Source organism: Cyanistes caeruleus, chromosome 10 (assembly GCF_971803275.1).
Source record: "Cyanistes caeruleus chromosome 10, bCyaCae1.hap1.1, whole genome shotgun sequence".
Classification (NCBI taxonomy): domain Eukaryota; kingdom Metazoa; phylum Chordata; class Aves; order Passeriformes; family Paridae; genus Cyanistes; species Cyanistes caeruleus.
Window position 1 is genome coordinate 18,017,784 of NC_141710.1, and position 14,701 is coordinate 18,032,484.

Below are 14,701 nucleotides of genomic sequence, written 5' to 3' on the forward strand. Positions count from 1 at the left end.
ATGAATTTAACAATACAGATTGAACAAGAACACATCTCCTATCAGATTAATTACATAATTAGCAGGAAAATCCATCAAATTGCTTTATGAATTCAAATGAGAAAGTCATGGAAGTTTTTTGAGGTTTATTTTTTCTGTGGAGGCAACAATAGTGCACATTCTGTACATTTCACAGATTGTATTTAGTATCAAAGAGAGATATGTTAACAGCAAACTAGTTGTGTGCAAATTAAAAGATGTGTGCAAAGTGGACAGATTTGGAAAGCTGGAGGACCCTAACTGTAGGAAATGCATTAACATCAGTGACACCTGTACCTCCCTCCTCTATCCCATTTTCCTAAAGAGAAAGAAAACCAGAATGTTGCAATGTCTATAATATTCCTATAATTCATGCCAATACCACACCTAGGCCTTTTGGTGTCCTTGCCTTTCATAGTGTGAGGGAAGCAAACACTGATTAGTGGTGCAGAAGGGAGGACAAAGGTTCTCTGTGCCCTGCTGTAGCTGCAAATGTTTAAAATGCATGTACCTGCCAAAGATGGAAACTGGGGGACTCCCAGAAGGGATGTCACAGTCACGACCTGAAGGAACACTTCAGGGTGCATTAGAAGTCAAGTCTAGGTAAACCCCAAAACTTTTGTGGTGTTTTTGTTTCACAAATAGGTCCCTGGTAAAAGACATTGAAACTAGAGGGGCTGCATGTCAGTGCCCTGTGCCAGCTCAGTATCAATCCAGCAGGAACTGCAATTTTCCAGACTACTTGTTATGCACAATTTCAGTGTCATAGTCATTAGAAAGGCTCCCTGTTAATCTCAAGCTCTCTCATGCTCCTCACTGGGCCCTCAATAAGAAGCATAACCCACAGAAGTATAAGAACAATACAGGTAAAAAATGGTAAGTATCAAACTTGACCTTAAAATTCTTTCAAGACAACATATTTACATCTAGATTCCTTAGCCCAGCTTCAGGGAGTTTTGTGACTCATTTACTCACAATGACAAACCTTGCCCCTCCATCACTTTCCAGCAATCCTATCTGTTTTATAAATCAGCAAGGGAGTCAAATAATGCCCCTTGTAAGTCAGATTCTCTTGTGCCAGTCAGTTCTCTTGTGAGCACCATGAACATGGATATGCTACCTGCCAGTCACACACACACTTCATACCTGCTGTCAAAGAACACTGAAAGCTTGCTTTGTTTGATTAGAAAATCCACAACCATTCTTACCAAGTGAGAGAAATTCACTTTATAATTAGTGTCATCTACTCTATGTTCTAATAATTATGATTACCAGTTTAATGACAAAGTGATGCTACATATGCCAAGGTCATTTAGCCACAGGTAAGAGAGTGTGGCATTGTACACTGGTACAGATGTTGGGCACAGAAAAAGAGAGTAGAATTTGAAAAGGGACAAATGAAAAGGAAAAAAAAAGAGATATGAAAATTATAAATGGCAGACTGGCACAGCCAAAAAAGGTGGAGTAGGGCAAAAAAACAGGAATAAAGTTCACAGGGAAAAAAATCTCCAAGCTAGTGTATCTAAATTTAATTTTTATTATATGTCTTTTAAAATATTAAAAAACAATGTGTTAAAAATGCCTTAGAAATTCTGTGTCTAGGTGCCCCAAGCAGGAGTTCTGCAAGCCTTTAACATCTTGGTAGTCCAGTCACTGCACATACAGGAACAAGCAGTGTAAGCTTTGGCCAGCTGTGCATGTGACAACACAGAACATAGATTTTGACTTAAACAAATGTTCAACAGGCTTAAAGGCATTTGACAGCTACACCACAAACCTTCTGAGAGTTATTTCACCTTCTGTTCAGTTTGTGAAAGACACAGTTAAGAAAAAGTACAGCCAGATTTCTGCAGAGAAAGTCTGTTAAACAGTAAAGTTTCTTTGTGCACCACATACCAGCTGCTTTGGATCATCCTATACGATAAAGCTTCCAATACAATCTTCTATCATGAGGCAATTTAACCCCAGAGTGGAAACCTGAAGAAAGCAGTATGGTAAAACATTTGACAGAAGAAACTACAAAAGCTTCAGGGTTTCTCTGGCTTACAGAAAGGGAACAGTTTAGGAACACAGGCAATAAAAGGCTGTATACTCCAACTGAGAATGTATTTCTCAAACACAGAATAATTCTGCCTCCCTCCTGATTTCAAATACAGACATTCCGCAGAAGGGATAACAACTGTAGTGCACCTGCTTCACTTAAGCCCATTAGAAAATCTTCCCCTGGGAATGACCTTCCATACCCCACCACAAGGCTGAGCAATAGAAGATGCAGAGGAATAAGGTCCTGTAAAATGAACTCACCAGGCAAATCAAACAGAACTTTGATTTCACTCTCCATGATGTCCAAGCTGAGACACATCTAGTTCTCCTTTAGCTCTGAGAGGGAGGCATAACTGTGGGAAGAAACAAAGTCTGAGTTGTTTAAGCGTAAAAATACATACAGCATGCTTTAAAGGAATTATGACACTTCATCTTGATATGCTGTATTGTTCCACCTAATAATAAAAATCCAATTATTCCACCCCTAGGCTCAGTCTTGTCCAGTTGCTGCGATATTACATGCACCAATAATGCAAATTCCTCCATCCCACCTCTACTCTTGCCAGCCCTTCCCACTAATTTTCCTTTCTCTTTAATAAAGATGAAATCTCTTAAGCAAGCACAAGCTTGCTTAAGATCCCAAGATTTTCCTTTCTGGGTTTCCTTTAAAGGGCCTTCACAGGAGAAAAATTAGGTACATTATCAACCCAGTCCAGTTTGCACATTTCATAATGTTTGTCATTTCCCTCTAAAAATGAGAAATTTCACTACAGAAAGAAGATCTAAGTATAAATTTGCAAAACCCCCTTTGCCAGTAGAGCTACCAGTTCCTCTAAACAGGGTCTGTGGAGAGAGAGGAAGGAAATAAAATAAAATTCACTTTCACAGAGTTTTCTCCTGAAGGTCACCAAGATCTGGATCTAGCAAAAGGTTCTTTCAAGATGGAAGAATTAAACTTCATGCAGAAAACTTATTTTTTCATATGATATGAAAACTTAAATCCTAGTCAAACCCTAGTAAAGTCATTACCTTCTTTATTCGTTCTGGTGGTTTTGTGTTTTTTGAAGGGCCTTTTTTGATAGAAAAGGAACTAAGAAGAAACAGTCTTAAAACCAAATCCTCTTCTATATACTAGACCTTTACACCTTTACTTTTACTGAAGGGACTTTTTTTCCCCCTCAGTAAATCATTTAGTTGTTTTCTACTTGCTGTCTCCCCTTTCCATATTTGAACACGTCTTACAGGCTGTCAGGGGTCTTGTGCTCTGCCATGAATGGATCCAATTCATTTATCAAATATAAAAGTTTCCTTTTACTTCCACCTCAGGAAACACTTGTACAACAATACAAGTGCCTTAACCAAACCCTTTCTTCCATCCATTTTAAAGCAGGTTACTTCCTTGTAGTGTTATTAGAATTATCGGGAAGGAAAGAGGCACCTGCGAACATTTCCTTAAGAGATAAAAAATCCGGCACTTGAAGTTTTAGTGAGAAAAACAATTCAAGCACAAAGTGAAATTAGGACACATTCAAAGTGAACTCATTACTCAAAGAAAAATATACACCAAGGAAGGAAAATTCTGTCTTCCAGTGCAAGAGCCAGGAAAATTACAAATTTCTTAGCTAATGGTCAGATCTAACACTAAACTGCTTGTGTGAGGCTTGTGAATCCTAGACCAGCAAAAGCAGCTGGCTTTGGCCACTGGGTCCTCCCAGAGCCCCCGAGGTCAGTGACAAGTTCTACAGGCACAGGGGACGGCAGAAAAGCTTTCACTGAGTGTCAGTCAGCGGGACTCTGAGCCTTGGGCTCTGACATTTGCAGCAGGACCTCAGGGCTAAAGGCTGGCGAGGTCTCCGTGCTGAGTTACTCAGTTTTCAAAACTGCACCTTCAAACCGGAGCCACGGACAGACAGATGGACACTGTGCTGCTCTGCGTGCAGCACCGTGCTGTTAACAGATGACACTATGTTATTAATAATATTCAAACAGGAGTGCCGTGCCTGTAATTGTCCCTCGTTGCAGAGCAATCTCCAGCAATCAAGGCCCAGTGCGGGCCCGTGGCGGTGCCGGCCGCGCCGGTCAGCGCCGCGGGGAGGCTCCATTAGCACGGGAGGGGGCGGACAGCGCTCAGAGCACGGGGAAAGGGGGCGGTCAGACACGGGAGCACATCACCAGGACAAACGACGGGAAAATGAGAGAATCACGGAACTGTCAGGGTTGGAAGGGACCTCAGGAGATGATCCGGTCCAACCCCCCTGACAAAGCTGGGTTGCCTGGAGCAGGGGATACAGGAACGCATCCAGTTGAGAAGGAGAGCCGTGAGCACCCAGGGCAGCCAGTTCCAGTGCCCAGCCACCCTCAGTGTGTATAAGCTTTTCCTCGTGTTGAGGTGAAACTCCTTGTTTTAGTTTATGGCCACTGCTCCTCGTCCTGTTGCTGGGAAACACCGAAAAGAGTCTGGCACCATTCTCTTGGCCGCCACATTAGAGATATTTATACGAATTAATGAGATCCCCTGTTAGCCTTCTCCCAGGAGAGCAGGCCCAGCTCCTCCAATCTCTCCTCACAAGAGATGATCCAAACCCTAAACCATGTTTGTGCCTTCGCTGGACATTATCCACAGCTCCTTGTCTTGAACGAGGAGCTCAGAAATGGACACATTCTCCTCAGGAGGGACAGAAGAATTACTTTTATTTTTAAAAAAGCGAAAAAGCGAATCTGGCGTGCAAGAAGCCTCTGGATCAGGGTCGAAATCACTTGATTACATTAACTGTAAATAAGTATATATATATAGTATTAAGGTCTCTACAATCACTTTTACGACGTCGGAACTCTGATTTCTTGTAGCCCCTGTCAACTCCCTCCTCAGGCCCTGGCCCCGCCCCTCAGGCCCTGGCCCCGCCCCTCAGGCCCTGGCTCCGCCCCCCATGCCCCTGGCTCCGCCCCTCAGGCCCCGCCCGTTCCCGGGGCGATTCCCGGTGCCGTCCCCGCACCGCGCTTTACGGCAGCGGCCGCGGTTTGCGGCGGGTCGGGCCGGACATGGTGAGTGAGGGGTGCTGCTCGTGTCCGGTCCGGCGGCTCCCTCCGAGGGCCCGCGGGTTCGGTTCTGCCTTGGCCGCGGAGCGAGGACCCCGCCGAGGCCGCTGGCTCCGCTCTCGGCCCCGCGGTGAGCGCGGTGCCGCCGGGCCGGGTTCCCCTCGTCCCCCACAGCTCGGGGGTCCCCGCCCCGCTGCCCTCGCCGTGTCCCCGCGGGCCCCGAGAGCGCCGTGGCTCCGGCCGAGCGTGTCACGCCCGCTGTGCCGTGTCAGGCTGGTGGCGGCGCGTCCGAGCCGCTGTGCGCGCTGCCGGCGGGGCTTCTGCCCTTCTCCTTCGGTAAACAAACCCTGACTGTGTTCGTTCCCATGCAGGCCAGCACGATGGTGGCGGTCGGCCTGGCCATAGCGGCAGCAGGATTCGCAGGTGTGTGGGGGACGGGCGGACACTGAACACCCAGCTCTACCTGCACACCCCGTTGTGCTTAGCCGTCCTTCAGGGCTGGTCTCAAGGTAGTTTAATAGCTGATACACGGCGCCCTTTTGGGAGAGCCTGTATTAATGGCTGTAATTAAACAAAATATCCAAGTTCTTACTGTTTTACGTCACAAAAAAATTTATTCCACACTCTAATGCACAAGTTACCAGTTGCACTGAATTGCTAAATATTTATGGAATTATATTTAACCTCAGTCAATGCTGGTCTCTTTAAGGTCGCTATGCAGTAAAAGCTTTGAAGCAAATGGAGCCACAGGTAAAACAAGCCCTTCAAAACCTACCAAAGCCTGTAAGTTTTTATTTATCAGTAGCATCTTTTTATTTAAAACTTTAATTGGTGAAATAACTACAGACTGTTGTCTCTGTATAGCATTGCTGTATTTTGTCAGTAGCAACAATTAATTGCAGCAATTCTGGTGGGGATTGGCTAATAGAGAACTTGTTTGAGTAAATTTAAGTAATTGTTTAACAATGCTCTGCTTCAGCTGAATTTCCTGTTACAAGTGAGAACTTTTGCTATTTTTACATTCTAAAAGCTCAGCAGCTACTAAAGCAAAAATGAGTTGCTTTTACTGATACTTAGAAATTAGTGTGTTTTAAACTAATAGGTTTTCTCTTTCAGGCCTTCAGTGGTTATTACAGAGGTGGATTTGAACCCAAAATGACTAAACGAGAAGCAGCTTTAATACTAGGAGTGAGGTAAAGGAGATTTATCAGAAATGAAAGGTGAACAGTGGGCAGTGGTGTTTCCTCACAGCTGGCTTTGTTTGGAAAGGTTGTCATCCAATGCCCAGCATCCCCTGGGAGTGTCACTGCCAAGTCAGGGAATAGGAAGTTGCTGTTCAGGACTTTCTGTGCTTTTTGGGGATTCTTTGCTGCACTTTAGCATGGTTGAAGCTAATTCTGTGTGGATTTCCAGACATCTGCAGTTCCCTCACACATTCCAACATGGTCCAAATAAGCCATTTCAGGAAGCCTTGGGATTCACTTGGTGTGGGTAACATGATTGTGCTGTTATCTTGTGGTTCCTGTCAGTGCTGAGGAGTTTGGATGCAGTGGGAAGGTGCTGCAAACCTACTTCTTGTATCTGGAATAAATTCATCACCTCTGGAACGCTATAGATCTGACTATGGTGGCAATCCCTGCCAAAGCACTTCAGGCCAAATACACAGATCTATCACAAAAGAACTTTCAACTGTGAAATTTGAGGTTCTCTGTTTTCCTTTCTACCTTAATAAATCAAGCAATATTTTTTGTCTTAAAGCCTTTAGGAAGTTTTCCCAATAAAAATGTTACAACGTAGTTCTCTTTTTTCTTACCTGTGTGGCTGACCCCCACCCCATTAGATTCCTATGTCTTCAGCATACATTTTCTAGGGTTTTGGAAAAGCCCTTGAAAGCCTCTCCAGGATTTAGACACTACATATCAGTGGTGAAGAGAAACATAGATGTTAGGTAGAGAATATATGGGTAAGACAAGAGTTGCTCACTTGTTCTGAGACCTTTTGATGATCTGGGGAATTTCATGAGGATCCCTTCAGTCAGTTTTTTTCTTTCTTTCAAAGCCCTACAGCCAACAGAAATAAAATTAGAGAAGCTCATAGACGTATCATGCTTCTGAATCATCCAGATAAAGGTAAGGAAATTAAGTCATGTTGACTAGTTAATACATGTTTTTAACACAGATGAATAGAACTGTGTAGGGAGGGAGTTATACATAACCACCTCTATTAAAAACCCACAGGAAACTGAGTGAAAACAAATCTTAGGGTGCCGTTAATCCATGTGAGTCTAGAGCATATTTTTGTGTGTGAATGTTTTAAAATCAAGCAGACTGATTCAGCAGGTCAGTTTGTTAGCTGCTCTATCTTCTGTGAATACCAGGTTAGAATATAATTTGTTAAAGTGAGACTTAAAAATCACCTTAATTTTAGATGAAAACCTGAAGAACCCTTGTGTGTTTTATATACCACTTGTAAGTTTGAGTTCCTCTGAATGCCTCAGGAGTTCACCATAAATGGCAAAAAGAGCCTTTGACAGCTGCTGGAGACATTAAATTATGAAATATTCCTGTTAGTGGTACTCTGAAGGCTCAGACTCTAGTTATGCTTAAAGTTAGTAACTCAGGGCATCTAAACCTATTCTAAATTCTGTTCAGTGAGTCAGAATCATGTGTTGGTGTTTGACATTTAACTTCTTAATCATTGCTTAAAAGGTAAAATGGCTTCCTTTAAAGTGACTGTTGACTTCCTTACTTCTATGTACCAAAATCCAAAATAATCCATGGGAATATGCCTTTCGTAGGTAATATTGAATGAAAGTTACTTTCAAAATTAACCTTACTGAATAGATGCAGAAGCTAAAAATAGCATTTTGTGTTGTACATGACCTAAATATGTAAAATTAATCTTCAAGTAAAACATAATGCAATTAATGGTATATATGCTACCAACACAGTCACTGCACCTCATGGCTTTGCAGTGTTGGTGCATTTCACTGTGGGGTTTGTCTCAGTCTCCATAAGTAATTTTTTGCCATGTGTAAAAACTGAGCTGGTCCCTTGGTACAGCAGCACTTTATGCTGGGCAGGGTTATCTGCAGACCTTTTAGTTTAGTGCTTCTGTATTCACCACAGACTGTGCTAAGTCACTGGTGACTGATTCATTTATTACTGATAAAACTGGAGAAAAAACCACTCCAGTAAAACAAAAGCAGCCTAACAGGAGTAAGTGGTCCGACACCAAGCTCCTGCTGTGACTGTGAGTGAACTCAGGTGCCTACAGTCATATCCAGTTTGTTCTTCAACTGGCAGAACCTCAGACCACACTCTTTTTTTCTGTGTCCTGTGGCATTAACACAAGACAAATGTTGGGTTTTTTTCATCTGATTTGAGGTTCTCTTTCTTCTAGGTGGATCTCCATATGTAGCAGCTAAAATCAATGAAGCTAAGGATCTACTAGAAGATCAAGCTAAAAAATGAATGAGAAAGAAAATCACTCATTCAAAGGGTTTGTTCCTGCAAATGATTATTTTTGATAAATGGCTTAAGCAAAGTTCTAATGTCAGTATTTGACTTAATATAAACGAAGTTGGAAATACAAATCCAGGGAGGTACTTCCCTCCCCACTTGGTCACTTTTTTTTTTGGAAATATGTGAAGGAGTGAAGCTTAAAAGATTTTTTTTTTTCTTATAGCTGTTCTTTATTAAACAGCAACATCTGCTACTCAGAAATATTTTCAGTGCTTGACAGGAGTAGCTTGGTGTGGCCAGTGTGTGTTACCAGGCACAGGTAGACACAAGAGTGCTGTTATCTAATTTCTGTTGAACTGGCCCTGTTTAAAGTTCACATTGCTGCTCTTCCATCTGCAAGAATTAGCACACTGAACCTGTTTGGGAGGGGGTGGAAGAACCAAGAGGACTTATTGACAGGAAGAACTGGCAGACATGTGTGGTTGTCTCTGCCTGGAGAAATAAAGTACAGGAAACAATGTACTCCCTTGTCCTTGCCTTGTGAAAAACAAGGTTGGTTAAGTGTTACTGATGGATCTGGACAGTCCCAGCTTTTTTAGTAGCTTTTAACAGGTTTTAGTAGCATTTAATAAATTCCATATTTGTAATGGAAGTCCTGTAGTTTTATACATTATTGTACACTACAAACCCAGAGATCATACAGTGAGCTTTGCATTTATGGTGATTAGGAAACAGGAACTCTTTACATCAGTCACCAATACCTGAGCTGGATTTGTGCTCTGTGGAGCCTCTCACACCCAGCAGCTTGTGAGGATCTCAGCTGGGGCCAGGGAGCTCTGTCATACTCCAAGAATCTTCCCAGTGTTTCTGCCACTGCAGCAAAACACTGCACAGCACCTGTGGGAGTTAATGCCCACCCAGTCATAAACAGTGGGATTGAAAGCTTCCTCACCCAGGACCTGGACTTGGGAAACATTGTCATCCCTGTGAGTGCTGCCTGCTGAGCCACAGCATTGCTGTGGAAGAGCTCTGGGCTGTTCAGGAAGGATTGCAACAGTAGGGTTGAGATAGGTGCCTTTAGGAGAAAGGATCAAATAAGTAACATTACAACCTCCCCAGAAAGGCAGTAATTTTGCTCTGCTACAGCATTTAAAGCAGGGTGAAGGACAGCTGGAACACCACCATGCAGAGTTCTGGACTCAGCACATGCCAAGCTGTATGCAGAATGTTTCTGTACTTAAGTATTTCCCAGCCAAACACTACTGACTTACTAAACACAGGTCTGTTTTTTAAAATTTTCTCTACTGCTGTGCCAGCCCCATCAGCTGAGGTACTTGTGCACGCTTCAGTTACAACCTTTACCTGGGTGTGTTCTCCCAGAGGGAACAATGTTTCTGTGTGTCCAACACTGAAATCCTATAGTGCACGCACAGGTCCCTGCTTGGGACAGCTTGGCTGTAGCTCTGTCAGGTAGAGCAGCTGGTTTTGTCCTGACAAAATCAGGCAAGACAACTTTTTTCATTCAAGTCGGTACAACTTCAATGCCGCCCTTTGCTCTGACTTCTTACACCTTCTTGCTACCCAGATGTTTTTCCACACCTGTTTTGTGCTTCCTTGCTCTGGCTCATATATCTGGGAAGGGGGAAGGGTGCCATGCTTTAAGTTACCAAAAACTACATCTGCATTAATTCCTATATATGTTAGTCAGGTTATGCAATTCTCCAAGATAAGGAGTCTGGTTTTTAGACTCGTTAACTGGTGTTTGACATCATCACCTTATGAAAGGAAGATCAGCCTGTTAAAAACTCTTACAAAAAAGAGTTTGAGGTTCAAGCTGCCTCACAAGTAGGTTTTAATTTTTAGCAAACAGCTTGAAAACCTTAAAGTCAATAGTAATTTAAATTTCTGATAGAAACAGTCAACAGATGGAAGATCAAAGTTTATTTTCTTTTACTACCAGCATACAAAAAAAACATATTGCACATCAAACAACCAAAACAAAAATAAAAATACTCTACTAAGGACTAACATATGTAGTTTATACAGAATAAACTTTCTGGAAATTGATCTTTTCAGTAGTTCAGGTTATGTCTTAATGGACATGACTAACTCAGCTTAGTGTTAACTAAAGCTATGTTTGATTTTTAAATACTGTACAGTTTAATAAATAAACCAAACAAAGCCTCAATGTAGAACAGTCACTGCCAATGTCACCCAGTATCCCTGCAGATTATGAGAATTTAACAAATGCATTCCAGTGGTCTGCAGATTTTTTCCTCTACATACAGCATTTAAAAAACATGTATTAAAACAGACCAGTTTCCAGACTAAACTAATGGAGAAATTACATTTCAGTGCAAAATATTTTAGACTGCATTTCTTTCTAGTATTCCTCAGGTGAAGAAGTGGTTGCATATTATTAAAAATGTAACAAAAGCAGCTAATGCTTTCATAAAGAGTATTATGTTAGGGATCCCCCTCACATCTTTGCCGTATTTTGAAAACAAAATAACATTTCCTATAGCCAGCAATTTTGTTTATTTAAATGTTACATATACTATCTCAAGGCACATCTGATGATATATTTATAACACAGTAGGTGTCAAAGTATGTTTAACATATGATTTCTCCAGGATCCCTCCCCTTTCTGTATTCCAAAATGGAGGAACTGAAAGTGCGGTGTCAAGACTGGCGATCCATATTCTATCTTTGGCAAGCTTATACAAGCACTATTTTAAATGTAATGTAAAAGAACTGTAAACTAGGAACTTCAGTTTATGAAACACCATTCAGCACTGCTTCTTCCTGATTATTTCCATCTTCCTGAACAGTGACTTTCTTTTCATCAGGGCTGTGCTGTAGTTTAGAAGGCTCATCCCCAGAGGTGGTGGCAGGACCATTCACTGCCTTTTCAGATGGGCTGTTTTCGTCAATCGCATCTTTTGCCTTGCAAAAACAAAAACAGGAGTATTAAAAATTCCATAACAGCACAGAGTGTAATCTCAGTTTCCCTCTGACTCACACAGCAGCTTAGCAAGAGGGAACAGCTCTTGTTTGTCTCTGCCTCTATCCTGTCACTTACAGCGTCTGATCACTTGTCCTTTATAGGATATTCTGTTTCAGCCACTTTGAGGAAATCATGCCAACATAACCCCAGGACTGCACACACCAGCACACCTAAAATGCTTATTTATTTCTATTTGTCTAAGCCCATGAAGGAGTTTACTGAAAAAACTGAGCTTTACAAGCCTTTTGAAGTCTATAGCAAGATGACATTTTGTTAATGGATCTTTCTCACTTAACTTCTGGCAATACATTGGCATTTTAGAAGTAAAGAAATTCTTCTTTATTCAGTTCTAATCATTTTTCAGGATAATGTAATACCACTCTGATCCTTTCAGGAAAAAGGATCAAAACCTTACAATCTTGGTAAAATTAATTCCTTCTAAAATAGTTTATACAAGTCACTAAAAATGCTACATATTATCCTCTATCCCTAAAGTGTTTTAAGGATTAGTTCTCAGGACTTACCATGAGCAATTTTCACATTTTATTACATAATACAACATTACTTACTGTAATATTTTAAAGTGTGTACACAGACTTAATCTGGCCCCTAAAGTCTGTAACAACAGTCTACAAACCATTGTCAGTTCTGTTTACTCTGGGCCCTTTTTGCTTTTAATGATTTTCTCTTGGACTCAAATGCGCTTGCAGTCAAATGAAGGCAAGCTAACTGAAGCCTTCATTCCTTTGCTGTTCTTTACTGCAAGCTGCTGCTATACTGTTTCCTTTACTGCAAGCGAGGAGAAAACAGAAAATGAATATTAAAAAAATCTTACCGTTTCTTTCTTGGTTTTGGCTACTGTCTCCTTTGGAGGGTTTCTCTGTCTACTTTGAGATTCAGCTCGTGATATATAATCAGCTACTGTTACTGTTCAAGGAAAAAAATCACAGTGATGCTCACATCAGCAGTCAATTCAGCATGAACCTTCATGTCTTTTCTGCACAAGTTATGCTCTAACTGGGAGACATCTCACAAAAGGCCTTCACACTTACAGGTATCAACCACACAGCAATGATCAATTTGTTTCTGTTGTTAAAAACAATTTTCACTAAAATCAGTGGTAACAATGATCTGAAGGTGGACTCTTAAGAAAACCAATTTTGTCCAATTGCAAGGTTTATTGGAGAAGGGCTTTCTAAGTTTGAAGAGATTTGGCTGCAGGCTGTTTGAACTACAGACTGTGTGTGTCACTGGGGTTTATTAGCTGAGTAGTGAAGAATTTCACACTAATGAAATCAAATGAAGACAGTTAAATGGTGTCCAGAACTGGGGCAGGTCAGAGACTGGACTCGCTTAGGATGATGATGTGGCATCGAATCTTTGGTATGTCACAAAGCGACTGAGGAGGGAACTTGTCCTCCTCGAGGTGCTGAAAGTGCCACCAGCACTGTGCCACCAGCACTGTCCCCTGGCTCAGGTGTGGCTGCTGTGGGCTGTGTGGACACAGGCGGTGCTGCTGGAGCCAGCCCAGCCCAGGGGCAGCGCAGCTGTGTCTGTGCTGGTACAGCTGCACTCACTGGGGCCAGCCATCTCTTCTCTGACCTCTCCCTACCACCTCAGCACATGTTCTGTAGCCTGGTTTTGTCTGATCCTGCCCTCTTGTAACCACACCAAAACTCAGTTCTAGCATTAGAATATGGACTACTGCAACTTTAAATACACACTTGGGTTGGCAAGTATTACCTACTGAACTGTACAGTCATTTATATTTAGTGTAGCAGGTATTCAGGTGAGCTATTTTTCTGGATTTAGGAATGACTGTGCATGAAATCCAAATCAGACTGAGAACTACAACAGATGATTTTCTGTTACAGTAACTGGACTTCTTACAGCTGGGTCCTTCCAGAACTGAAAGGCAAAGGAGTTTCTGCACAAGTAGTTTTTCTTTAAACTGAGGTTTTATACCCAACTCCTCTAATATTAGTAAATAGGAAGCATGTTTCATGCACACAGTGCATTCTTAATATTCCTCTATGAATAAGGCACCATAACATACAGCAATGTAAATCAAATGATGCAGCTAAATGACTGAAATACAGCAGTTGGCACGGGGAGGGGGGAAGAAACAAAGAGTTCCTTCTGTCTTAACTTCACTCACACTTACTAGGTATTTATGAAGACTAAATTATTACAGCATTTTAACAAAGATGTCAGAGAAATCTTGTTTGGGAAATTTTGTTATGGTCTTAGAATACTTAAGATTTAAAAGAATTCCTATGGTTTTCTAGAAATTACTAACATTCATTTACACTGCTGACTGAGATTAGTTTCTTAGAAATAAAGGCTGGAATACACTGTTTTTGTCCCTTTATGAAATCGTATGCACTGCAACAAAACTGGAATGTTGAGAAGAAATGTGTGGGTTTGAGGTTTTTTAGAAGGGTGGGGAGTTCGATTTTTCCCTTCCCCGAAGTTTTAGTGCAATAGAACAACTTTTTTCTTCTTAATCAAATGTATGAGCACCACAGATACAAGGAAGACAAATATGGGTGAAATTTTGAACCTGTCAATCCAGAAGACCTTCTGTTACTACCCTGTGCCATGTACGTACAAGCATTTTCTAAACAGGGCATTGTATCGATAATTAGCCAGTTCACCTTTAACATTTCAAGTGTTAGTACACACAAAAGAAATGCAACAAGCCACAACAACAAAAAAATTGGAAACATGCAATTTCACTTAAATTCCTCCTCCTTCCCACCCTCAATTTGCAGATGACTTAAACTATTCCCAACAGCCAAGGACTGAGAGCAGCAGTGTGATGCAGGTGTGGGGCTGGCAAACCCCACATGAGTTCCCTCACTGAGCTCTGCCAGGACCCACATCCTGCCCCTTCAACGCTGCTGCTCAGCCAGTGCTGAAAAGGTTGTGTCCCAGTCAGTGCAAGCGCACAGATGCAGTGAGTGCAGACCATGAACCTTCATGTTTGTCGTGATCCTGGAACCACGGAACTCAACAGCACTTTGGCCATTGACTTCAGTGAGAACTGGATCAGAAGCGTAACTCGTATGTCCAAGCAAAAAGTTAGACATCAATTAGTTTCATTAGACAGATTTTAGAAGTTTTCCTAGTA

General features: G+C 41.8%; 2 protein-coding genes and 2 long non-coding RNA genes across 17 annotated transcripts in view; 2 read left to right on the plus strand and 2 right to left on the minus strand.

The window, feature by feature from the left end:
* The window catches only part of LOC147651345 (uncharacterized), an 11,518-nt gene extending 8,422 nt beyond the window's left edge, over positions 1-3,096 (plus strand). The window contains exon 5 of the long non-coding RNA XR_015274552.1: positions 664-3,096. This is a non-coding gene — a long non-coding RNA (uncharacterized LOC147651345). The remainder of the gene's footprint in view (positions 1-663) is intronic.
* Positions 1-4,948, minus strand: part of LOC111933369 (uncharacterized) — a 274,768-nt gene extending 269,820 nt beyond the window's left edge. Inside the window, exons 1-2 of the long non-coding RNA XR_015274548.1 lie at positions 4,062-4,948; positions 2,323-2,414 (exon numbers count right to left, since the gene is read on the minus strand). This is a non-coding gene — a long non-coding RNA (uncharacterized LOC111933369). The remainder of the gene's footprint in view (positions 1-2,322; positions 2,415-4,061) is intronic.
* A 52-nt stretch (positions 4,949-5,000) lies between these two features.
* Positions 5,001-9,213, plus strand: DNAJC19 (DnaJ heat shock protein family (Hsp40) member C19). 3 transcript variants are annotated; one of them, XM_023932884.2, is made up of 6 exons: positions 5,001-5,103; positions 5,469-5,520; positions 5,807-5,880; positions 6,214-6,290; positions 7,156-7,226; positions 8,500-9,213. In XM_023932884.2, the coding sequence occupies exons 1-6, from the start codon at positions 5,101-5,103 to the stop codon at positions 8,568-8,570; spliced, it is 348 nt and encodes a 115-aa protein (XP_023788652.1). In that variant the 5' UTR covers positions 5,001-5,100; the 3' UTR covers positions 8,571-9,213. The 3 variants fall into 3 exon arrangements, with proteins under 3 accessions (XP_023788652.1, XP_086700280.1, XP_086700281.1); XM_086844154.1 differs by having other exon boundaries at positions 5,071-5,227; XM_086844155.1 differs by having other exon boundaries at positions 5,071-5,227; positions 5,807-5,847.
* A 1,274-nt stretch (positions 9,214-10,487) lies between these two features.
* Positions 10,488-14,701, minus strand: part of FXR1 (FMR1 autosomal homolog 1) — a 33,577-nt gene continuing 29,363 nt past the window's right edge. For all 12 annotated transcript variants that reach the window (XM_086844105.1, XM_086844111.1, XM_086844112.1 and 9 more), the window contains 2 exons: positions 12,404-12,495; positions 10,488-11,507 (listed from right to left, as the gene is read on the minus strand). In XM_086844105.1, the coding sequence (XP_086700231.1) occupies positions 11,337-11,507; positions 12,404-12,495 (263 nt within the window). In that variant the 3' untranslated portion in view covers positions 10,488-11,336. The remainder of the gene's footprint in view (positions 11,508-12,403; positions 12,496-14,701) is intronic.

Bases quoted from the DNA above. Each gene is read 5' to 3' on its own strand.
- DNAJC19 (XM_023932884.2), top strand. The intron at 5,521-5,806 runs GTGTGTGGGGGA...GGTCTCTTTAAG, and splicing joins AGCGGCAGCAGGATTCGCAG to GTCGCTATGCAGTAAAAGCT. The intron at 5,881-6,213 runs GTAAGTTTTTAT...TTTCTCTTTCAG, and splicing joins TTCAAAACCTACCAAAGCCT to GCCTTCAGTGGTTATTACAG.